This window comes from Dicentrarchus labrax, unplaced genomic scaffold (assembly GCF_905237075.1).
Source record: "Dicentrarchus labrax unplaced genomic scaffold, dlabrax2021, whole genome shotgun sequence".
Lineage (NCBI taxonomy): Eukaryota > Metazoa > Chordata > Actinopteri > Moronidae > Dicentrarchus > Dicentrarchus labrax.
Window position 1 is genome coordinate 17,229,804 of NW_026136707.1, and position 22,712 is coordinate 17,252,515.

At 39.3% G+C, this 22,712-nt stretch overlaps 1 protein-coding gene across 1 annotated transcript; it reads right to left on the reverse strand.

Moving 5' to 3' along the window:
* Nucleotides 1–1,928: 1,928 nt before the first annotated feature.
* Nucleotides 1,929–20,352, reverse strand: slc6a3 (solute carrier family 6 member 3). The gene is made up of 16 exons (XM_051406372.1): nucleotides 20,006–20,352; nucleotides 18,987–19,145; nucleotides 18,346–18,556; nucleotides 16,913–17,044; nucleotides 14,012–14,228; nucleotides 12,289–12,427; nucleotides 11,526–11,660; nucleotides 10,009–10,112; nucleotides 9,073–9,197; nucleotides 8,333–8,445; nucleotides 7,815–7,943; nucleotides 7,490–7,589; nucleotides 5,618–5,718; nucleotides 4,494–4,661; nucleotides 4,264–4,335; nucleotides 1,929–4,085 (listed from the first exon to the last, which is right to left on the reverse strand). The coding sequence occupies exons 2-16, from the start codon at nucleotides 19,071–19,073 to the stop codon at nucleotides 4,062–4,064; spliced, it is 1,857 nt and encodes a 618-aa protein (XP_051262332.1). The 5' UTR covers nucleotides 19,074–19,145; nucleotides 20,006–20,352; the 3' UTR covers nucleotides 1,929–4,061.
* Between the last annotated feature and the right edge of the window lie 2,360 nt (nucleotides 20,353–22,712).

Sequence of the window (22,712 nt, forward strand, 5' to 3'; positions counted from 1 at the left end):
CATCCAAGCAAGTCTATTGTTAACCAAAAGAAGAACAAACAGAACAACACACAGGACAGGTAGGGAAAGACAAGACAGACGGGCAGTGGCAAAGCCAAACAGGCTCCATCATGCCAATCCTGTCTGTCAGTTTGGTCATCAGTACTGGAGAGATATTTCAGATAAAGCCACTGGTTGGTTCTTGATTGTGTGCATCCTTTTTGACAAAGCCAATATCATATAGTGCAGTGCAACTCTAAATAAGAAAATCACATTTCCTTCCACCTCTCCTTGTGTATATCCTTTCAGTTTCAACGTCAGTAGCAAGACATGAAATTATACATAATTGCTGTTGTTTATTGGATGTGATAATGGCACCTTTTAAACCCTATCCTCGCATGGCCAAAATTGCTTTGAAATTGTCCTATCTTGACAACATTTGGAAAACCACATAGCTAACATCTGTCAGAGCCCTATGTCAACAAATGGAGGAAATATGACATCAACAAACACACATTTAGATTGAATAAGGACCATCTTCCATGTCATATAAAATATACGAATAATGCCACATTGTTTATGATAAGAGTGACGCATCTTCGATTGAGTTCAAGTAAGTTGTATATCTTCACTCAAGTCTCTTCATGCTCTTAATGCTAATGTTTTTTGATATCTTATAGATAGATATATAGATAGTAATTCTGTTCCCAGCAGCAGTTTGTTTTAGGATACTGTAAGCATATCAAGCCAATTTAGTCACACAGGGACAAATGGTGCAGGGATTTTGCGCTTAGTCAGGGATGAAATACGTGGAAATGGCAAAGATGACACATTTTATCCACAAAGAATTTATTTCTGTCTTTTCCTCTATTAAGGCTCCAATAAATAACCCATAAAAAGTAACTACTGAACAAGACTATAATTACTGGACACTACACCCACATGCACAACAGGAGGTTGGTCTGTCCTGCCCTAAATAAATATCAAGAATGATGGTCAGGCCACCCGTTGATAAGAGATGTCAATATATCTGAAAGCTTTTTAGACAGTAATCATCCCCAAATGTTGTCTGCTGTGTATATCGGGTCCTCTGTCTGTGCGGATTGTCCCCATGACAGTATGGTTTGACTCTCTGGTTACTATAATGAACACTGCTGATTCAGGGTCATGCTGACCTATCTTGAAAATGCTCACAACAATTAGAGGTTATCTTCAGTATGCTGCAGTATGTTTCCCTTTTTGTGCTTTCTCTCTCTGGACATTATGCATATTGATCTGTTTGGAGATTAGATGACCAATGTCTCATTTGGGAATATTGAATGCACCATTATGATCAACTATTAATCCTTATTTATTCTTGGCAACACAAGCGTTAAAGAGGAACCGTGACATTTTTGCTACTAATGATGAAAACATTTTAAGACTGTTGTAGTAAGCATTTTCAACAATGATTGATAATAGTGTAAGTATAGTGATGGAATTACGTAATATGTCATTCAATTTAACAGTAATTGAGGGGGGAAAAGGGTTGTGTGTGTATATGCAGACCTGGTGCTATAATAAGGAATAGTGTACAATTATTGAGCAGTTTCAATTATCTGATTATAAATAATGACATTAATTTTTAACAAATACATCTCTGATTTGTTTCCCTTCTGGAATCAAGCTTCTTACAGTCACTAAAATGTTAGGATAGTGAGGAAATCTACTCTCCAGGACAAAGGACAAGTGGTAATTTTGCCTTGTTGGTTTAATGATGCAGCCAAAATAACAAGGATGCAGTTTTATAAAGTGCTGTATGTGTCTCTATCTGACCTTCTATAGCCACTGCAGTGGTAGAGAGAAAGGGATAAAAATGCATCACGGAGAATTTTAACTGAATCACAAAACAAAAGAAAGAGGGAAAGAAAGAAAAAGGCAAAACAAAGAGAGAGACATTTCAAATGTAATAATTTAATTAATTATACTTTATTTGACAGTACAAAACAAAGTCATACAGTCAGAAACACCACAAGGCACAGTACAGCAGCACAGGCATACAATTTGGGACATAATAAACCCTTCAGTGTGTTACATGTACCACAAGGTGAAAACAAGTCATTGCTGACCAGTCTGAAAAATGATGTATGGTTTCTGAATAAACAGAAAGAGTTCATGAGAAGAAAGTTTATATGGATTTTACATGTAATTCTCATAAAGATCCTTAAGGCTAATATGTATCAACTTCACAGTAACAAAGCAATAATCCATATATATATATACATATATAATCTTGTTGGTCTTGTTATTCAATATCATACAGTACAATACAATACAAGCCCCTCTACATTACATTTACTTACACAGATATATAACTTAAATTACTTCATATATTTCATTACACTCTATTTGTTTGCAGTTCAATAAAAAGCAGCTTTTTAAACAGTCTTGAAACACTGAATAAGATTCTGTAAACGGTAAAATTAAAGCTTTATGCTTTCTGGAAATGTGACAGTCATAGCTTTCAAATCACCACCTGAATCTTTGGCGGGGGGGGGACAAACACACAACTAATCTATAATTTGACAAATGAAAAGTGATTTGTGGTAACCGAGAAGAGAGATTGACCTGGGACGATGAAGTTAACAATCAAGTGGTCTATTGATTAAAAGAAAAAAAATCCCTTGGCAAAATATTCTCACGTGAGCGATATCTGAATGTGTGAGTTTATTTTAGTCTTTGGTTGATTAGATCAGCGGTGTGGCTGATGATGTGGTTCTTGTCAGTGTGTCGGTGACAATAATTAGGAAGTTGATAAGTTTAGGAGTGTTCAAGTATTAGGGCTTTGAGGCACCTGTTTAAAACTAATTAAGTCTGATTATATACAGGTTCAGTTTTAGTATTGTTTTAGAATATATTCACCCATGTGATGGAATGACAGTGTTACTATAAACCAACTGTTTTTTGGTTAGTCCATCTAACAAGAGCAAGGTAAGAGGAAGTGACTTCTATTTTCAGACAATCAATCCTATTGATTTATAAAGGATGAGTCATTTTTTTTTATGAAGACCCCCCCCCCCCAGTGCTTAATCAGACATAGTTTTAGTTTATTCAAATGATATGATTTTCTATTGATGTACAAACTGTTCTTTCCTGTAAATTGTTCTCATGTAAACACAAGTAGGTGTAATTTTCTCAAAGTCTGCAAAAAAAATGTGTGTATTAACAGTCCTTAAGAAGAAGAGCAAGTAAATAAATAAATATTATAAACAAGACATGGACTTGGATACAGTAAAACCTGTGGCATTCATTACATGCCTGACGGCTACAAAATCGTGGCGTTTTGATCCAGAATAACAAATTGAAAAAGGAAGATAATTGACGGAGAACATATAGAACAAATACAAATTATTTAAAAAAAGAAAAATTGATTTCCAACAGCAGATCCTGCATTTTGGAAATTATCTCTTCCAGATGTGTGTAACTCAATCATCATCTTCACCCCATGTACATAAAGAAAATACTGCAATTTAATCGTTTTAATGTGCATCTTGCCTCAAAGAAATACCATGCCACTTTAATTATTAATTATGTCCCACTATGCACTTGACATAATGTAAAGTAAACCACTGATCCTCTCATATGTTCTCTTTTCATTCTCTTGAGGGGGTAATGTAAGTAATTCCAAGAACATTTCTCACACTGTAACAAGTGCAAGTGCAAAGTAAAAATAACTAACAGCTTAACAACTTGCACGGTATTCCTTCAAGAAGAGTTTTTTTTTCATTTATTTATGGTGGAAGCAGCCTGAACACCACATTTCCTGTTTGACTGAATTCCATTCAGCAGTGTCAACACAGTGGTGGAGAGGGTCAATGCACAGCTTCACACATCCACTGTTGAAATTAAAGAACACTACAATTTCTATTTTTGTCGGCACTTTTAAATTGCTCCCACCACCACCACCACCACCATTGTGATCTTTTTAAATGGCTTTTACTTTCTTCTTAGCTCTTCAGGCCTTTGCTGTGCATCCATTCATACACCCAATGTCCATACTCTCATTCTCTCTCTCTCACTCTTTCATTCTCTCTCTGTATTTTTCAGACCACCAACCAGTGATGCAGCTGTGTGAAAAAAAAATGGAAAATGCCCATGAGATAAAACACAGTATTATCCTACTGTAGTTGTAATCATGGTTCAATTCATTTAAATAGGCTAAAAGTACATAATATTATCAGTATGAATATTTGTCCTGCAGACATGTGAGTAATAAGAATAAATCATAGTTAAGTCAGCACTTACTGTGAACTGCCGAACTTCCCCATTGTCTACCAAATGATGCTCTGTCTCTGGGGTGATGGCATAAGCCAGTCTCTGTTTCAGGATAAAGAACGAAGAGAATAAGCATTTCAAAAAGAATACTATAACTTTAATGAAAGTCAAGACAAAGCTTACTGAAGATAAAAGATTAATGTTAATATTTGAAATTGCAATAACACATTTGCCCTCACTAAGTCATAGCTCTGACTTACATCACAAAACTTTCCCGGCAGCGTGCAGAGTTTGTAGATGGCGTAGAGAGGCACCATGGACATTGAGGAAATGGCGAGACACCACCCCACCATGTTAGCCCATGGAGGAAACATGTAGGTGCCATAATTTGGAGGGTTGAATGTGGCAAAGCTCACTACCACCATGAACTATGGAAGAAAATTATTTGAATACAAAAGAATGTGGGAAACCACCAGTTTAAAATAGATTCACTGGTAATTCCAAACCTCTTAAGAGAAAATTTGTAGCAACAGTGGCAATATTTCTGTTGTGAAACCATTAGAATTAGTACATAATAAGAAGTGGTGGGTGTGTTCAATAACAAGCCATGTGTTCCAACTATCCCTAAATCACACCTCTCAGCCTCCCAGGTAACAAAATTGCAAAGATACTAGTACAAACAGGCTCAATAAAGAACTTCATTGTCAAAAGTCAAACCTTAAATCCCCTTCTCTCAAATCAAGGGTTAAAGAGATTTATTGATCCTGTCTTTTGTGGACAAGGAGTTTTTTCTATATGCATCTTTTGGCCAGAGCCACATGGTTGAGATTCTGAGTAAGAATTAGCCTTACTGTGTGTCTTCTTTTATACCAGAGATACATCAATCAGCCATAACATTATGAGCACGGATTATCTGGTTATCATGGCACCTGTCAGTGGGTGGTATATAATTAGGCAGCAAGTGGAAATGTTTTCCTCAAGTTGATGTGTTAGAAGCAGGAAAAATTGGCAGTGTGAGGATTTGAGTGACTTTGACAAGGGCCAAATTGTGATGGCAAGACAACTAGGTCAGAGCATATCCAAAACTGCAGCTCTTGTGGGTTGTTCCCGGTCTGTAGTGGTCATCAAAAGTGGTCCAAGGAAGGAAAAGTCTCAGGGTGCCCAGGTGGTTATGGCTGATCAGTGTATATTTGTGAATATGTATACTGACTTCAGGGCACAAAAGAGGAGTTATATCTTTCATGTGGTTTAGGAGCATGTGAGGAGAAACTGGAAAACTCCAGACTTGTCTGTTTGACTTAATTCTACACTTTTATCCTGCTGTCTACATGTAACTTGTCTTGGTTAAGGTTCCAATGTACAATGAAACTGTGCACAGACTCACCAGGAGGAAGCAAGGGCTGACAAACTTCCAGCACAGCCTCCAGTACAGTCCTGGTCGCTGGCCAATCATCTCCTCAATGTCATCACTGAATCGGTCTACTCCTGAAACACATGGAAATGCTTGATATTACTACCAAGACATGGTTAAATACAGCCTTTGCTAAAATTGTCAAATATACATACTCTACAGTACTGCATATTAAATTCACAGCAGGTTTGGGGGTACAGTCCTTGTTTTTGCTGCTTAATACATTTTATATTTGAGAATCTTTGGTATTGGAAATATTATAAGGTAGTAAGTGTGCATGGTCCTCATGCACAATTTTTAAATCAAAAGTTTGCAGTAAAGAAACCCATGGCACATAAGATTGTTAGTAAAAACGAAAATACAATTTACAATTCAACTATTTCCAGAAACTAAAGTTACTCTGTTACAAAGTTGCTGCACCATTTTTTACCTTATCGCATCTTTCCTTCTCTTTTATAAACCTGGCTGCACATTTTTATCTCGTGCCTTCCTGCCTGGAAGGCATCTCTCACTGCGGAGGAATATATCCAGACTGACGACCAGTTATTCAGTACAGTAAATGTACTTATGTAGTGGACAGCAGAACGAAAGACCACAGTGGCCAGGAGTCAAGGGTTCCTGTCAGCTATTATGAGGATGGGAAAAAAAGGTCGGCTGAACCCTTAGGCTTGATTTATCTGGCTTGCCAAGGTCAGGACCCACCAAAGTGGGGAAATATGCTGACCGCACCGCCTGGGGGCTGGTTAGTATTTAGCCCTTTATGGATCTCGTCACCGTCAGGTTCAGTATACATGAGACATAAAACTCAATACAGAAGTTCAGGTCAACCAGTTTCCTGACCTTTAGATTGTTTTTATAATATTTTGTGCCAGCTGGTGTTTCAGAATTGCGGTGAGTTTTTCACACTATGAAAAGTCAGTTTTTTCTTTCTTTCAGCTGGTGGTGCTGTAGGTGAAAATACTGTATATGCAAAGGTATATTTCCATCATAAAGAAGTTGGTCTTTAGCAACTAATACACCAAAACAAAAGCAAAACAAGAAGGAAGTAAGGAAGGGAGAGGACAAGAACCCAAACAGCTAACTCTACTGTAATTATTTGCAGTAATCAACACATATGGGGTTGAATTTTGAGGACCTAACAAATAACATATAGTACAAACAGGATATTTACTCTTCCTTCCATGTTGTGCTGATAAAGTGCTGGGAGAGTACAGTAAAGAATCCCCCTTGAGACATGTCATTCATGCCAGAAAACTCTTATCTAATGCAGAGATAAACAATAGTTGAGACAGATTCGGTGTGTTGGAAGAACTAAACCTAAAAAAGCATATAGTGGTGTAGAGATAGTGGCAAAACTGTGTAAAATTGAGCATCGATAGAATTTGGACATCTGGAGAGAAATTGACTTTGAGTCCCCCCCCCACTTGCCACCCACAACAATCTACAACCTAGCTATTAGACAGCTGACTCCTGTCCATGACAAATGGGAATTGCCTGTTCCCCAGCTGCAATTTGCTTTATGTGGTGGCTCACCACTGCTGAGTGAACACAGAGGTAAAAACTGGCAGCGGTCAAAACGCGGCTCATTTAACATCACCCAGTTCTTATGAGCGCTACAGTATATCCTTGTACCTTACAGAGACTGAAGAGGCCAAAACCATTAGTGGGAAGAGACCCTTTAGCTGTAGTATCCTTACGTCTAATAGAGCTGTGCTGCATTGAGGCACAGCACACCTATACCAACAGATTTCTCATCAAACCCTTAATATAGGATCAGCTTTGCTGACCATGACAACATGAATCATCTGTTTGTCCTTCCTCTTTTCACCTGTCCATCTTCCTCACCATAAAACCATGCGATGCCGATGGCTTCAATAAGCACTCCAAAGAGAATCGATGTTCCTGCTGCAAAGTGGTCCAGCAGAGTGAACACATACATCCCTCCCTGGAGAAACATAGTGAATGTATAATAACTGTGTTATTATATAAAGTTTTATCATACAGGTTACAGAGAGAAAATCATCATTGGATTACGACAGTGTTACAATCAGAGCTTGTGGGAATGATTGAATGTATATATGAAATTGCTACAGTGTAACCATAGTGCAAAGATGAATATTAACAATCAAATAAAGGCAACATGCAACAGACTGCCCAGTACGGGACTTACATTTGTAACACAGAAGAGGGATATGAGGAAGGTGGAAACAACAATGAAGAGAGTGAACAGCTCTCTGTGCTTGTGGAGGAATTTAAACTCATCAATCAGCCCTGTGATCACAGACTCCATCCCACCCATCTGCAACAGAAAAACAAGAGTCAGAATAAAACAGTAAAAGTCAGCGATAAATGAGCTGCTAAGTCGTTGTAGATGTCCAGCTTTTATTACACAATTGCTGCACTGAAGCTCCAAAAACTATATGGAAATGAAAATAGTTTGTTCCACATTATGATGGATGTCTGAAAGCTCTGGAAATTAATTACAGTACATCAGTTAAAATACGCACTGTGGATATTGTAGCAAAATCACAACCTTTCTGACACACACATAGGGAAAAGGCACACATTACCTCGCTGAAATAACAGGTGTCTATGTGAGTAAGTGTGTGTGTGTGTGTGTGTGTGTGTGTGTGTGTGTGTGTGTGTGTGTGTGTGTGTGTGTGTGTGTGTGTGTGGATGGATACTCACCGCACTGTCAATGCCCAGTGTCAACAGCATGATGAAGAAGATAACCGCCCACACTGATGACCCAGGTAATGTTGCAATGGCTTCTGGGTAAATAACAAACACCAAACCAGCACCTAAAGAACAAGAAATTCAAGAGATTAAGGTAGATTTTAGACATAACATCAGCCTCCAAAATAGATTGCTAAAAAGCAAAACAAATGGTTAAAGAGCAGATATAACATACTTGTTATAATAAAAGAATCAGGGGAATAAAGTCTGGTACACCGGAGGGGAGTTTGTGCAACATGTTTCATTTTAATCGACCTGTGAGCAACCCAGTTCCGCGAACCGCATTGGTGGCATTTGAATCCAGTCATTGGGTTCATGAGGGTTTCTTCATTGATGACAGTCCTGGCAACTAAAGATAGCTCATCTTAAATATCGTTGACTCTTGGAATAATCAAATAATACGCATTATCCTGCTTCTACTGAGCTGTTTGCAGTGTCATTTAATAGCACCCATCATGGAATAACTCTAGAAGTAGCCTGCTGTGGGTTACCTGGCATTAACAACCTATCAATATATACCTTCCACTCTCTTATTTCACACACCACATTACTGACATGTGAGGAGAACACACAACAGGTTAGACACATAGTCAAATATGCAAAGTGCACTAACAAACAGTATCAGTGAGCTCAAGGAAATCCACGCCAACACACCAACACCACATTACAAGGAGAGACAAATAATACCATACCATCTCTGGCAACTTTGTCCAGGGCTACGTTGTGCTTGTAGGACATGTACCCAAGGAAGGAGAAGACCACAAAGCCGGAGAAGAAACTGGTCAAAGAGTTGATGGAGGTGGTGATGATGGCGTCTCTGGATCAATAAAAACAAATAGGATGAAAAAACAACAGTGCAGGATGGGAATGTAAAACATCATCATCGTCAGTCATCAGCCATCACACAGTCAATATCAACATAATTGACGAGCCAGTCAAGTGAAGAGTATTTAAGGCCTGTACCCTCTTAAGAATGCTAGCTTGCTGTAATGAGTCTGGGTTGCAGATCAGTTTAGAGATCCTTGATAAATGTTATGGATTAGTCAGGTAGTCAATGTTGGTCATCAGTAGTTTGTATAGTTTAACCTCCCTCAGTTGCAAAAGAGAAATTTAATTTAAATCAACAAATAAATTAGTTGGTCAGTGGTGAACAGGGGTAGGACCCTGGTGTGTGAAAGTGTGCAAAAGTGAAATAAGGTGAATAAATGTACACATGCAGCAACAGTGTCCCACAAAAATGGCATTACCATCACAGTCACTACTTTTAAAAGACAAGACATATTTTGGAAATTTACTTAAATATATTTGCAGTGATGCTCAAGGAGGAATCCTCAAGGTGGACAGTGTCATGTGTCAGTTATCAGAGGCATTAAAAAAAAGAAGATAAAAGCCTCCTGCGGGATGCTGATGATTTTCAAAGAGTGCGACAGTTTTGATTGGTGTTTCGGCTGTCTGTTGCACAGCATGGTGTCAAAGACATAGCGGGTTTCAAGGAGCTTCAAAGGTTATTGTAATTCACCTGCTCATGTTGCGTGCATGAGTTTGTGCGTGTGTGTGTGTCGAAGCAACTCCCTGTCCTCCATTTGTCTCCGTGAATTCCCCCCACTCCTCTCCGTGTGTGTTTTTACCTGTAACAGTTGTTGCTGAATTTGTTGTAGCTGGAAAAGGCAATTAGCACACCAAACCCCACTCCCAGAGAGAAACAGATCTGTGTCGCTGCCTCTATCCAGACCTGGGGAGCGACAGAACAAGCACACTTGTGTGAAGCGGCAAACAAAAGGCACAGGAGAGGAAAAAAGCCATTATTAGGGATAATTGCAGGAAACTCATTCAACGGCAGTAGATGAAAGACGCTAGTGAATACGGGGGGTAATTTTGCAAATTACTGCTCCATGCATCTATCTAATCTAATTCTCCAATTGCTGCCATGCATCTCTGTATCTCTCTCCTTCTTGCGTTCTCTCTCATTCTCCATAACTGAGTCCTTTAGTGTTGCATTCTCACTTATTGAGCCTGCTATTAAGATACTGTTAGATGTGATAGTGGGTTTCACAGATTAAGAATAATATTAGAAACAGTGTACACAAACAACTTTTCTCACATTATTTTTATGCCTTGAGGAAATGCCTCACTAACGTTACTTAACAATGTGAACCAATGTTGTGTTTGACAGGTAATATCAGATGATATGCATTAACCAGACAGTTAATGTGTAAATTGAGTTCACAAGAATAGGCCCTCATTGAAAATGAGAGATGATACATTTTTCCAGGAAAGAAAGGAAATTGTTGTGTAGTGTGTGTGTGTGTGTGTGTGTGTGTGTGTGTGTGTGTGTGTGTGTGTGTGTGTGTGTGTGTGTGTGTGTGTGTGTGTGTGTGTGTGTGTGTGTAAGTTGTCTACTCTTTCACATCCCTTGTCCTGCCTTTTAAATTAATTTACTATTTTCTTACAGTTCTCCATTCCTATGCTTTTTTTGTTTATTTTTTTGTTCTGGGCTCACTGTTACGGTTACAGTTTACCAAATATGGGAAATTGAACACTCATTACACTACTGCACAATCAGCATTGAAAATAGCAATATTGCCGTGGTTCCTCTTTAGCAGTAAAACCTGGTGCAAAGCCTTGCAAAGGCCTTACCACAGGTTGTTATCTGCTTACAATGAAGATTTTTTTCAATTGTTTTCAATCACAAGTGAAAAAAAATTGTCATATAGATTTTATAATGATTTAGACAAAACATACTGTAAAATCTACCGTCCATCACTGTGAATACTGTCACTTGTCACTTTTAGAAATTTCAAAACAATTAGTTAACCTATTGCATGCTTTCTTTTGCTGTTAGGGTTAGTCTAAGTGTAAGACTACCATAGCACATTAGCATGATATAGTTAGCCAAATATGTTTCAAGATACAAGCAAAGTATTTTTCTAATTATGATTTGTGATATTGGGCTACAGTATAAAAATACAATTGACTTCACTTTTATTGCAACCCACTGTTTTCACATCAGGTTTCTAATGTAAGATAAATAAAAATAAAAATAAACTTCAAATATCAAAGCTTTCCTTTAGAATGTCATTCTTCTGCACCCCCAACCTTCCCCATCACCTCTTCCGTGTCTCCCCTCTCTTCTGTCGAAACTCACCTTGGGGTCACAGAGTCTCAGGAAGTCCACAGAGAGGTAGGCCTTAATGCCATCGATGGCTCCGGGCAGAGTGACTCCGCGGAGCAACAGCACAGTCAAGACCACATAGGGCATTGTGGCTGTGATCCACACAACCTGAAAGGGTTGCACAAGGTACACGCACATACACATACACAATACGCACACATTTACACAGACAATGGATGAAGTGCATGGACACATTTATATACACACAAACATTGACCTTAAACTGCTTAGTGGATTTAAACTGGCCTAGAATATGCAACATTTTCTTCATGCATATATCCTAAAGTAATTCTATAGCTTATGGCTCACTTAAAGGTCCAGTGTGTAACATTTAGGAGGACCTATTAGGAGAAATGGAATCTAATATTATAACATAATATTATAACATATAGGTATGTTTTCATTTGTATATCCCCTGAAAATAAGAATTGTTGTGTTTTTGTTTCCTTAGGATGAGCTATTTGTGTTTACAGACACCGCTGGTCCCCTTCTGTGGTGGCCGCCATGTTGAACCACCATATTTGACACATAACAGACAAATCAAAAACTCACACCTGGTGGGATAGGGCCATTCATATTATTTGTGCATCTTTGAGGCGACTGTGGTTTCTCCGTTACGCTTGGAAAGAATGAGTTGCAATCTGCCTCTACACCACTAGATGTAAATCCTACACACTGGACCTTTAAAGATTCTTGAGTAGGAATAATGGTACTGTAGAACTGTGTCATTTCCTACCTTGCCAGAGGTCTTGACTCCCTTCCACAGACTGAAGTAGAGAAGAACAATGACTACAGCTAGACAGGAAGTCAACTGCCAGCGTGGACGGCCCAGATCATTGATACCATTACTGTCCTGGATGTGGAGCACCCCTCGCCTAAGGAAAGACAGTATTCTGGTCAGAACCACGACCACTCGTGAGTCACCGTTTATAGTGTATGTATTTATATTTATCAATCAATCAGATTTTATTTGTATAGCACTTTTCATACAAGCAAACTATTACACAAAGTGCTTCAGTAGGGTATTGGGTACCAACAGTTTCCCTATTGCACTGTACTACAATAAAGGGATTATAGTATGCACATGCAATAGTAAGTGTTTCTTAAAGTAAGTGAACTACAAGGGTAAACTATGATGACACAAAGCTCAATTAATCTATTAAAGTTCTGAAAATGTGTTTTTACCAGAAAACCATCCAATGTATTCTCATTTTAGCAACCTTTAGAAACACACAACCTCCTGGCCTTGAACCAAGACATGTTTTAAAGCCTGCCAAGCTGGAGGACAGTAGTACAGCTCTTGACATAGTGACCAAGCCAGAGAAGAAGGTAGAAAAGGGCAAGTATTACCTAACTGCATCTTAGAGTCCTGCAGAGCTGCACTTTGAGCTCACCTCACCAAGCAATATTTCTAGGTTACCCTGAATGAACTTATTCTAGATGTAACACTGGATGCATTCAGGATCTATATGGCTAGTTTCTAGCAAATTACAATAACCACGCAGAGATATCTGCAGCCCACCCGAATGTCATTATTATTCAGTTGAGCTATACACCTGGATCTTGGAAGCTGAGTACCTGGGGTTCATGAGTGACAAGAGACATTTAAGACCCCAGGAAATCTGGCTTCATGAAGTGTTGCTACATCTGTTGCAAACTTTTGCATTTTAGTAAATCAAAACAATCACGACAGCCGGTCAAGATGGGAAAACCAGATTGACCATTAAAGGTTTAGATTTGAAAGTGTATTTTTATGTTGCATTCTTTAAAGTTGAAGTTGAACATGTGTCACCTGAATGACTATAATATCACTGATGGCTGACACCTTAATTCAGATCATTTCAGAGACTAAGATGAGACCGAATAAGATCAGCCAGCGTTCCACTGATGTGGTCAAATTGTCTGCAGGTGGTTCTGTGTGAATAGCACACTGCCATTTCAACTAGCATGGATGAAAAGCCTCAACTGTCACAACAGAACAACCCCTCACTTGCTGCAACAGGAGACACCTGGTCAGCTAAATGCAGCCAGACTCCAGATCCATTTTGAGGAAAATATTTATGATGTTCACTTTTAAATATTTTATTTTATGATTTATAATTAGATATTCTAAGACATTACTATGTCTAGACAAAGGCCTGAGAGTAATTACAGTAACTTCAGTTATTCTTTAGAGAGTGTGTCCAGCCAACTCCACCATTACATGGCAAGAGTGCATTGCATCAAACTTTTTTTCTTGTGCCTGCAGTGGAAATGTGTGGGTGATAAAACTGAAACTCAGCCAAAGAATGTTTTAGTCTTTCTAAATAAATTGTAATGCGCATTAAAATTTATAGACAGGCAGTTAGACTTACAAAATAGCCATATTGTTGTACGGTTGGGCTTTTTTTCCCCAATTAGAACTAACTACATAGAACAAATATGAATAAATAAATGTTAGAGCCTCAAGGCCAACTTACTCAAAGTACTCCTGAGCAGGGGTGGACTTGTAAATGTCACTGACTGAGCTGTTGTCAGCCCAGTCAGAGCAGTTAGGACTGTTCCAAGTGTTGTTGCAGTGGACCCACGGTAGCTCGCTGGTAAACGAGGAGAAGAGGTAGAACAGTGCCCAGGAGATGATGACATTATAGTAGAAACCAACGTAGAGGGAAATGAGGATCACTGTAAAGCCTACGCCTGTTAGGGGGACACAAATGATTAATATTTATACACATTAATGACAGAGATACAAACACAGAAGGGGGGGGGTTAACTATGTGCACAGATTAGCACCTGAGATAATGGAAAGGGCACCTCAGTAGAGTCCATCATCCCACATGCCCATCAGTGCCTTAGCCCTTCTACGTTGTTCCTGAATTACTGCTTTTCATTACTGACTTCCATGGCTGCAAATATTGTCCAGTATTGAAAGTAACTATGCACACATACTTCTACTTTACTTGAGTATTTCTATTTTCTGTCACTTTATACTTCATTTAAGAGGGGCATATAAATTCTGGTTACTTTTCAGATTAAGATGTTGCATAAATAAACATAAAATGAGCTCATGCAATATAATGCATTGTTAAAGACTGAACCAGTGGTTCCCAATCTTTTTGCCTCATAACCCATTCCAAAAAAGCAGTGGCTCTCTCTCTTTCTGTCTCTGAATTTCATCTTTCATCTTTCTACTGTCGACCATCAGACAAAGGCATAAAAGGCCTGTGAAAAAACATATAATTATTAACTTTAGATAAAGTTAGATTCAAATAACTTTTAAGGCCCAAAAGGGTAAAATTATCCAATGTTTTACTAAATGAAATTAGAGAAAAGTCAAAATATGAATACATGAATACAAATTTATGTCGCACAAATTACATTTTTCCTGTTATGACTCTTTATCTTGTGACCCTTTGGGCTTTCCATGTCCTACAGTGCTATCGATCTGCATATAAAGTAGTTCACTGATACCTCAGTAACACTCATAATGTAATATATGATAATAAATGAGTCAAAGGGAGGATGTTCTGGCAGAATACTTTTTTCCACCAGTGAATATGTCCAGGTGGGAGGATGCACATAAAACACAATTGAAAAAGCATATCAAATTATTATTGTATATCTTGTTTTAGTAAATGCAGCAGATCAGATTATTGTCTTGCTTATGGGACCAAACCTCTGACTTCTCTTGGGTGGTGACTGACATCACAGTCACATTTTCACACTTTGATGCATACTGTAGGCTGTTATCATGCACCATACAGTGATGTGCTGATATATGCGCTCTCACCTGTCTTTAAATTGCAAGAATGTTTAAAAAGATTGTGAATCAGGTGAAAACAGTTCCAAACTTAGGCATTGCTTTACTAAACAGTGGCACTCTGACATTCAACCACCTTGAAGCACAATCTCTTGCTCAGTATGAGTACAGTAGCCTATGATACATGCCTGCGGTCTCACAGTAATCACTACAACTTCTGAAGATCCTCTTCACGCCTTAATTATCAACACATCTGCCCTTTCTATAAACCTGAAACAATGTCCACTCTTCTAAGGCTGAATTTAATTGTTAACCTTTGCTAAGAGGCATGACCACAACTATGCCTTATCGATTCCTTTGTAATGTGGATGTGATATTTGTCCAGGGAGCAATGCCTCTTATTAGCGCCACATGCGGCCATGTTATCTCTCCATCTCCCTCCGTCTCCCTTTCTCAGTCATTTTTCTTCAAACGCATTGATCCCGAGAGGAAACCAGCTTGTTGATCAGAATAATTACTGTCAATATGGGCATGTGTATGTGTGTATTTGAATAATTACTGTTATCCCCCCGCTGAGAGACAGAGAGAGAGTGAAGCGTGTGATTAGAACGTCAACCTACTCAGTGTGTGGTCCCTGACAGACGGCGCGTGTTCACACACAGGAGGCACACGCTCAGAGACACACACAGAAAAACACACGAAGGAACACGTACACACTGTGGGCCACCTTCAGACCAACAAGGACATGATGTAACAAAAGACAGCGGTATGGCATCATACTGTGAAGCAACAGATGGTCTGCTGGTAATAATGGTATTTGAGGTTGTATTTCTGTTGCATCTTTGGATTCATAGTGAGGTGTTAAATATGGATTTAAGTACAACTATAACTTTTTTTTTAAATAATGAAAATTACAAATAAATTTATATCAGAGCAGGACATACTGTGCAAAGTCAGAGATGGATAAATACACACACGTCACAAGCTTGTAAACTGCATACAAAGTTGAACCAAGCAAAGTGTGTTATTATATTTTCAACACTGACTTTGCTCAAAAACACGAATCGTTCTTAATGTTTGTTTCCCCCATTAGTGCACGTTCGGATGGCATTCTCCTCAAATGCGCTTTGCTTATCGATGTGTTGAAAAGTACCACTAGAGAGTGTCAGCCAGTGTTTCCACGCCACTACTTGACAGAAGGATTTGGACAATCAGGACAAAAGTCTAAAAGCCCAATTTTCATTTGCTTTCCATCTCAGTGCCAACAGAACCTGATGTTCTGGGGAGGATAAACAATGCCTGTCGCTGCTCAACGCAAAGACAAGCAGACAAAAGAGACTGGCATGTGGACAGACAGGCATGTGGGCAGACAAGCAGACAGAAAGACATGTAAATATTAGAGAGGGTATATCAGACAGACAGGCATGTAGGCCGACGGACATACCATGACAGGCAGATTTAATACACATGTGCAAGCATTCAAACATGCAGGTGTCAACAAAGGGTAATTTCCATGCGTACCTCCTCCAGTGTGGGCATGTGTCTGTCTGTCTGTCTGTCTGTCTGTCTGTCTGTCTGTATATCTGAATATGTGTCTGTAGTATGTCGTGTTACTTCCTACCTTTAAATATGGGGCAGATCTTCCAGACCCCTGCTGCCCCCTCTCTGTTATACTGTCCCAGAGCCAGCTCCATGTAGAAGAGAGGCATGCCTGCTATCACCATGAAGAACAGGTATGGCACCAGGAATGCACCTGCACACACAGAGAAAGGTAAGACTTCCCCTCTAGATTAAAGGTTACACTACAAAATGTTATACAAATGCATTTCAGGAGAGAATAAAAAGTCATATCCATTACAAAGTTGCCTTTTTGTAATTAAATAGTACTTTGTAAATGATATTTGTTTAATTTTGAGCATAATTATGCAAACCGAACCAACAAAAAATGGGTGACAACATTCATCGTCTATCAGCTGATGCCCCACCCACATAAAATGTTTTAATTGGTTTCATTCTCTTAATATACACCAAATACAAACCATTACATGGTTTATGCAAAGAGCCCACTGAGGAGAAACTCCAAGCAGGGGGGAGTCACCTTTCTTTGCATTACTACACCCTGTTAAACATCCTCTGTGAAATTGGCCAGGTTCTTTTTTAGATTATGTGTAACAGCCGATGCAAGGTTTATGGAAATATTATAATCTGCCACAAATGATTGGATTACATAGTGCTGGTACCGTCACAGAGGAGGGAATATAGTGATTATCAACAATAGTTTGGGTTTGGGGCATCACAGTGGCTTAGGGGTTAAGACGGCAACCACAAACCACATCATCCCTGGTTTTCAACTGGTCATTGAACCTTTGTTGCGTGTCGTTTCTCATGTCTCTCCCTTCAGATTTTTTGTCATCCCTCTATCCCCCAAAATAATGTAAAAATATTATATAATTTTGATTAATTGCCTCAATATTTCCCCTAAATACAGTTATGACATCATGTAGAATTTGGGGACATACAGTCAGCCTTGACTATGGCTACAGTATCATTTACAGCTCTTAAACGTAATGAGAGCTCTATGTTAAACAGCCGTAATTAGTGGCAGTGATTGTTAGAGCTAATCTATTCGGAGCAGCTGTGGTGGTTTTTCCCCTATTTTGATCTCTGTAAAGGCTTAAAAAAAATCTCAAACAACAACCAGCGAGAACAAGGAGCTGAAACACACGCACACGCAAATCTGCATACATGGGCAAATAATCTGTGCATGCACATGCATGCGCAAGCAGTACACACAGGTGAAAATATACAGTATACAAGTGTGTGTGAATGATTTTCACCTTCATTTCACCTTTTCCTCTCCTTTCTTTCTATATTTCACTATATTTTCACCATCAACCCTTCAGTTCCTTCCTTCAGTACTCTCATAGGAGAGGGGGATGATCTTATTCTCTCACATGAAGTACACCTCCTTCTTTCACGTACTTACTCTGGTAGGGGACCTTTTAGACATGACACAACATCACCTTTACCCCTCCCTCCTTTAACACATCTCACCTCCTCCATTCTTATAGCAAAGGTAGGGGAATCTCCAGACATTGGCGAGGTCCACGGCGAACCCGATCACAGACAGGAGGAAGTCGATTTTCTTCCCCCAGGTCTCCCTCTCCTCCTCCCCACTGGGGTGGGTCTGAGTAGGGGTTGGAGCCACTAAGGTGGTCGAGGTGAACTGAACCCCATTCTGCTCCTTCACCAGGATCAGCTCCACCTAAAATAGAGCAGACAGATCACATTTACATGTACAAGCATGTGTATGTGATTTAATGACTCTCTTTTAATCTCATCCTCATGTTATAATTCTCTCACTTCCCACACATGGCAGACAGTGACAGTCACCCTCATTTCATCAATGCTTCATGCACCATAATGAGAGTAATATTTATCATACTTATAGGGAGTAATAACGTGAATTGTTAATGGTGCAAATTAAGCACATTTTAACTTCCAGAAAATGTGGCTTTCGTCACCATTATGGCAACCACTCAATTTTAAGTGGGTCTGCATAAACAGACCAAGTCAGAGAGAAATGCACTTAATTAAAGCACTTGCAGCGTACAGTGATCCAGTTAGGTTTTCTTTGATTGAACTGCGTGCCATTAATCCACTACAATTGTGTCTACTGTCTAATCTGCACTGACCTCTTTGGGGCCCATGGTGTTGGAGGTGGGCTTTTCTGGGGCTACAACTGAGGACATCAGGCCAACAGGGACTCTCTCCGTCAGCATGGAGGGGTGCACAGCCTTCAGGAGCGAAACGCTGGTGGTTGTAGAAGAGGAAGGAGGGTGCAGCTCGAGAGCCTTGAGTGCAGATTAAGAAAAACACAAGATGGAACTTTATTATTCCCCGTCTGGGAAATTGGGTTAGCACTGCAAAAGTTACAGGGTTCAACACAACAGTCAGAGAAAAAAAATTCTGCAATAAAAAAAAAAAAAAAAACCTTAAAAAAAGGAAAGCAAATAAACATGAAAAATGATGGTGTTTTATAAAAATGTTGATGAAACTGTAGGGAGGGATATATTTTATTAATTTCAAGCTTTAGAGTGGAGAGGGAGAAAAGCAACAGAGAGTGCTAGGATCCAGGCTGAGGGCGTGGGGCCATCACAGCGTGCTCATTTCATATTACACTTGTTGATCGCCATTTTGCTCACAGAGTTGGCCCAGTGTCCGCTAACCCTGTCTCACCACAACATGTTGTCCACAAGATTTAGCAACTGATTTCTGTTTGGAGCTTGTCACTAAAATTATGTTTATTGAAAAAAATATATCAGTATTAGGCCCAGTTTATTTCTTAAATATAAGAAAGTGATCATAAAAAATATATATATTCAAATGTTCTACAAAAAGAAAATGTACAGAATTATGTCATAAAATAGAGCTGTTTTGATTTTTTTAGAGAATTGAAAACATGTGAATATTAAACCAATGTAACAACCCAATCTTTCCAGCTATCATATCACCATTTAATCCTTTGTTATTTCACTAAACTGCTAAAAAATTTGCCAAATGTAATCAGTGATACTGTATATTTTCTGTCACCATATAAAAACAGAGGTATATAGGTTACGGCAAAATTCTGTATTATTACTGATAAAATTACTTTTTAAATATGCAACACATTACTAAACTAGAAACATTTTGCAGGAAACAAAACACTCACCTTTGAGAAATGAAAGGTGAAAGCTCCTCCAGTTGTCAGTTTGGACAATTTAATTCCAGTTGTGCTGATGTTTTTCAGTGTGCTGCAAACTGATGCTGACCATATTTACTCAAACCGTCCTTGATAAGTTAGACCCAGAGTGAAGCAAAAATGTTTAGGGACATAAAAAGAGTAAATGAGTAAGATATAGAGTAACAATAAGACAGGAGATAAGGAAAAACACAGGGAAAGATGAAAGATGACAGGAACTGGTAGTCTATGAGTTGGAGAACGCCCTCCCACCCTCTTTGGCTCCTGTGACAGACACACAGAGCCCAGAGTACCCTGTGGTCTGGTATGGAGATCTGTCTGCGATACCACTCTTGTATGAGAAAAAAATCAACACCCCCCCCCATTTCCGTCACTCTCCTCCCTCCCTCCTCACCCGAGCTTCATCTGTTCCTCCTCCTCTTTCTCCCATCATTGCATATTTTCTCACCTGATTGAAGCATTTTCCTGGACGACTTTTCTTCTGTGTGAATCTGTGCGGTAACACACAAACATAAAGAAACAAATATTTCAACATGTACACACAGATACAATGAGATGCCTTGTCAGTGTAATATTTAAAATGTTTTGTCATCCCCTATCATCACTTAAATAAATAGACAGCAAGTTGTCTATAAAGTAAGCACATTATGGATCTTTCTTGATCCAAGGATATGACCGCTGTGGCATAAACATTAAGTTAGTTGGCTAGTTAATACCTCCAGTATTATCTGTTCTTCATTAGACTGTGGTATATTCATAACAAAAAGACCAATGGAAGGCATTCACAACATGATATAATGTGAAAATCCGCCAGGTAATACTTTTTTATAGAAATCGTGTAGAATTAGTCTCTCGAGGGATGCAATGTTTTAACAATGCAAACTGGCAATATCAGACTTGGGGGGTTTAGGGTTAGGATTAGGGGCGTTATTGTCTAAGATTAGTCTAACAGGGAAGAAAAAGCCAGGAGTCCAAATTTTATCCCATTTATTATTTTATACATGTGGGTGGTACAGTGGGACAGTTGTAGCTAAATCTTATTTTGTTATCATGTTAAAGTGACTCTCTCAACAAATAATGAAAGCAGTAAGATGCTGTTGGTGATGGTTATGTCTTCAGCCATAAATGCTGTGAGAAAAGATGTGAAAACTAGAACCCTGAAAACTTGTCTGACATCTGAAGTTTTTCTAAAATATATTAAATATTTTAGTCTTTTTGGGGGGGTCATTTCCTTATTGATAGGACAGCAGAGAGAAACAGGAAAGAGAGGGGGAGAGAGAGACGATGATATGCAGCAAAGGGCGCCGTGCAGGACCCAGCCCAGGCACATGGCACACATTCCCACTGAGCCACACAGGCACCCCCAAGTTAAAGGCAAAGTATAAAGATAATAATTTTCAACAGTAAAAAATGTACAGTGTCAGTGTCCTGGCAACACAACATCAGTTATCAGATTCTGATTCCTGATTGGCTCACGGGAGCAAGCGATATCAACTTCTTTCAACTCAGCCCCGCCCACTTCAAACCACTGAGAAAGCTCTTGTTTGAAGTAGCAGAAACTGAACAGAATTTTGTGTTCAGGGTGGACCCCACCGCTCACAGTAGCACTGATAGAGACAATACGTTATCAGGGCCTTTAAATACACTTTATAAAACATTAAAGTTCCTCCCTGCCACTCTCCGTGACACCAGTTGCCGTTTTTCTTTTCCTCTCTTTTTGCTCCACCCTTCAATAGACCCCAGTGGCCCCGCCCATCCACCCACCCACCCTTGTCAATAGGCAGAAATCTCATTACCTATAATGTCTGACAGGCCTAAACACAATCAGCTCTGACACCCAGACCTCTCCCATTTCAAACTCAACCAAAACAGGAGCGGTGCATTAAATAACACAATCAGCCGGTTCCCCACGGACAGATTTATGACCTTCGTGTCCACAATGACAGCTTGTTGTTTGCAAGCCAATCGCAATGATCAATCGGCCACTAATCCACAATACTAACACCGCCGGCACCGCAACGCACACACCTTTAAAGTGCAATCATCCATCAAGCCTCAGGGCTCATATCAGAAATTGTTGGGTCGATGTTGGCCGCGCTGGATGTGTGAGGTTTCTGATGGAGCACGGACAACGATGAGGTGAACATAATCGAGTGTCTTGTTTCCATAAACACAACAGCTGAGACCCACAGAGAAGAAGGGCGCAGAGGAGGAGGGGAAAGAGCAGGAGAAGGGTGAGGCAGAGGAGGAAGAGGGATAAGGAGAGGGCTGAGGAATGGTGTGAGGAGAAATTTAGGGGAAGTTTATTGTTTATTGTACAAATCATGTAATCTTGGGTTTTAAGAATCATCTGATTTGCTCTGTTCAAGCTTTTATATCTGGATCTTAAACACAGACTTCCATTTCACCTGCTGAGAAACACAGTGGGGACTCTTGATGAGAACTCGTTCAGCAGACTAATAAATGATGCATAATAAGATCTGCAAGAGAGAATAGTTCTTGATTAAAAGAAACATTTCATTAGTAAGTAATCACTTTAAACATTCCACTTTACTGTGTGTGGAGTTAATGAGAAAACGCCACGGGCTCTTTTTTTGAAGTTGCGTACCGAGAATGAGAGCAGCTAAAGCCTTGTTACACACATACACTGGTGAGGCGGCTGTATGAAGCAGTGCTC